This window comes from Morone saxatilis, unplaced genomic scaffold (assembly GCF_004916995.1).
Source record: "Morone saxatilis isolate NCDOM2014 unplaced genomic scaffold, NCSU_SB_2.0 Contig4, whole genome shotgun sequence".
In the NCBI taxonomy this organism is placed as follows: Eukaryota; Metazoa; Chordata; class Actinopteri; family Moronidae; genus Morone; species Morone saxatilis.
In genome coordinates this window covers 6907333-6909832 of record NW_023339984.1, presented here as the reverse complement: position 1 = coordinate 6909832, position 2500 = coordinate 6907333, and the positions used below count along the sequence as shown (strand labels likewise).

Genomic DNA, 2500 nt, shown 5'->3' with positions numbered 1-2500 from the left:
CCTTGGTAATATTTTTACAGTCCCACCACAGTGAATTCTCAATCACAATTCGCTATTTCAGTTCATTTCAACAAAAACCACTTGAAAACTTTAATGACATCCATTACATAAAGATGACTTTGCTGAACTTACCACATTACTGCATGTGCGATATTTGATATTCTGCCCTTCACAGGTTCTGTAGAAGACAAAATTAATGTGTGGGTGAACTTTGGGGGTGAATCATAAAACAAACCACAATGGAAACCAATCATCTTCACCCGAGGCATTGACTCTTATCGTTTTTTGATTTGCTGAGCAGTGATTGGAATCCTACAGTGATGATGTGGCAACCCACAAACATGGGGTCTGTGGTATGTTTGCAAAGATGTAACAGTCTAATTCACACAATGTGGCTATGCATGAATAGAAGGGTTTATGTTTGGTTTCAGACACAATGAAACAGAAAAGTGATCAATTTCTACATTTATAATCAATCTAGCAAATAAATGAGGATTAAATTATAATGGCTAACCTAATTTCCACTGGCTTTGTGAAGTTGTACCATGCTAACCTGCTCACAATGACAATGCTAACACGTGTTCAGCAGGTATGATGTGTACCGTGGTTTGGCCTGTTAGCATCCAAACATTTTCTAAATATCACAAACAATAAACACAACGTACAGCTGGGATCTTGAAAAGTGAGTGGGGCTCGTATGGCATTCCCAGTGGAAACCATGCCTCGGTGCCGATCATTTGATTTCAAACTAGCATAACTTGAAGTAGAGGTAAAAAACAGGAGTCTATAGGTACTGAAAATACAAACATATAATACTAAATTAAATTCTCATTTGTCTTAGTGATTAGTCTTTAAACAAATCCTTGCTTTACAAGCCAGCAGTACTTCACATACAGTAGTAAAGCAGACACAGTATAGGGCTTTTTGAGCTGTGTCTGCTGAACAGATTGGAGCAGTTTGGATTCCGACTTTCTGCATGACAGTCTGCAGTGTCTTTGCCCAAATTATGGAGCTAACCACTTATTGAAAATTAGGATTCTTTTGTGCTTTGATGCTGAGTGATGATAAACCATTGATGGTGACTATGATAGGCCAATTATCCAAGACCCCAGTGGAAACTAATCAAAGGATATTCTTTTAAGTTTTGGGAACTTGAGAGGAATTCCAGTGTCATCGGCCCTTAGCTAATCTGGAATCGTGATTGGAGGCAACGTTGCAGAGTTTGGACTCATGGCTGAACGAGCGCTTGAGGATTTTTATATTATTCCAGAGAGCGGGGGGAATGGATGTGAAGTGTGTGGCATGGCAAGAACATTAAACCCTGTGACGAATCCAGACAGTCCTTTCTGCCAAGCCAAACAGCAGGTCATGGGGCTTGAACCCAAACAAGAGACTTAGAAAGACCAAGACTTGAGAGACAGGTAGCAAAGATCTGGATCAGTGGGACGAGTAATATATAAACTAGACATAAAAAAAGGAGGGCAAAGGGAATAAAATGAATTTCCCTTTTCATTTCCTCTTAACTTTGGAAGCTGCTATGTGGAGGCTAAGCAGAAGTTTCATCATGGCGTCATCACAGGTTAGGGAAAAAACGACTTATCAGAATTCCTGGAGCACATAACCCATAACTCACAGACTATGACCCTGCTCTTTTCTGCCAAATATACACAAAAACACACAACTACATAGAGTTTGCTCATCAATTAACTACACACAAAACTTCACAAAGAGTAAAACTACCATCTAGCATGCCAATAACCTCATCCTCAGACAATAACTGAACTAAAATCTAGTGTAACCATGAAAAATCCATAGTAATAACTTATTATAATACTGGATATGCAGTAAAAATTTGTCTGGCTCATAAAGTCCATATATATGTCATCAACTCCTCTTGCTAGATTGAAAGTAATTGCAACCAGGGCTCCATAACCTTTGCCATAATATTGATACACTTGAGGGGACTGGGCACATGAAAATGTAGCTGAGTTTATAATGCCTAAAATACCCTCTTGCTCTGAGCTCTGCTATTGATCAGTTTAGGAAAATTGAGAGCGGTCAGGCCATTTAAGAAGGGTAATATTATATAAGGTAATGTTGGTAAAGTTGAGAAAGATGAAGCAATAGTAGAAGAACTACTTGTCTACTTGTTTGTTAGTCAGTCCAACACTTTGGTCCACACTGAGACAACATTTACTATAAACATTCATGGTTCCTAGGGGGTGATTCATCATAATTTTAATGAGAGCTTGCCCTTTTGTCTTGACCACTATCTGTGTTTGCAAATTCTCCTTGACCAACTCTTTGATTCATGAAATATGTATTTCTGAATTACAATTGTTTTTTTGTTTTTTTATTATATATTCACCATCCTTTAAGGATGAATTTTCAATGTTTTGTGACCCCCTAACTGCCATAAATATTTTGTACAGACATTCATGGTCCCCAGTGGATGAAGCCTACGTACTCCCAAATTTTCCTCTAGTTGGTCTAGTCTAAC

General features: G+C 38.3%; 1 protein-coding gene across 1 annotated transcript in view; it reads right to left on the bottom strand.

Annotated features, from left to right (window-relative positions):
• The window catches only part of LOC118338269 (ADAMTS-like protein 1), a gene marked incomplete in the record, with an annotated part of 76596 nt that overhangs the window by 7641 nt on the left and 66455 nt on the right, over positions 1 to 2500 (bottom strand). Inside the window, 1 exon segment of the mRNA XM_035675549.1 lies at positions 133 to 178. Coding sequence (XP_035531442.1) covers positions 133 to 178 — 46 coding nt within the window.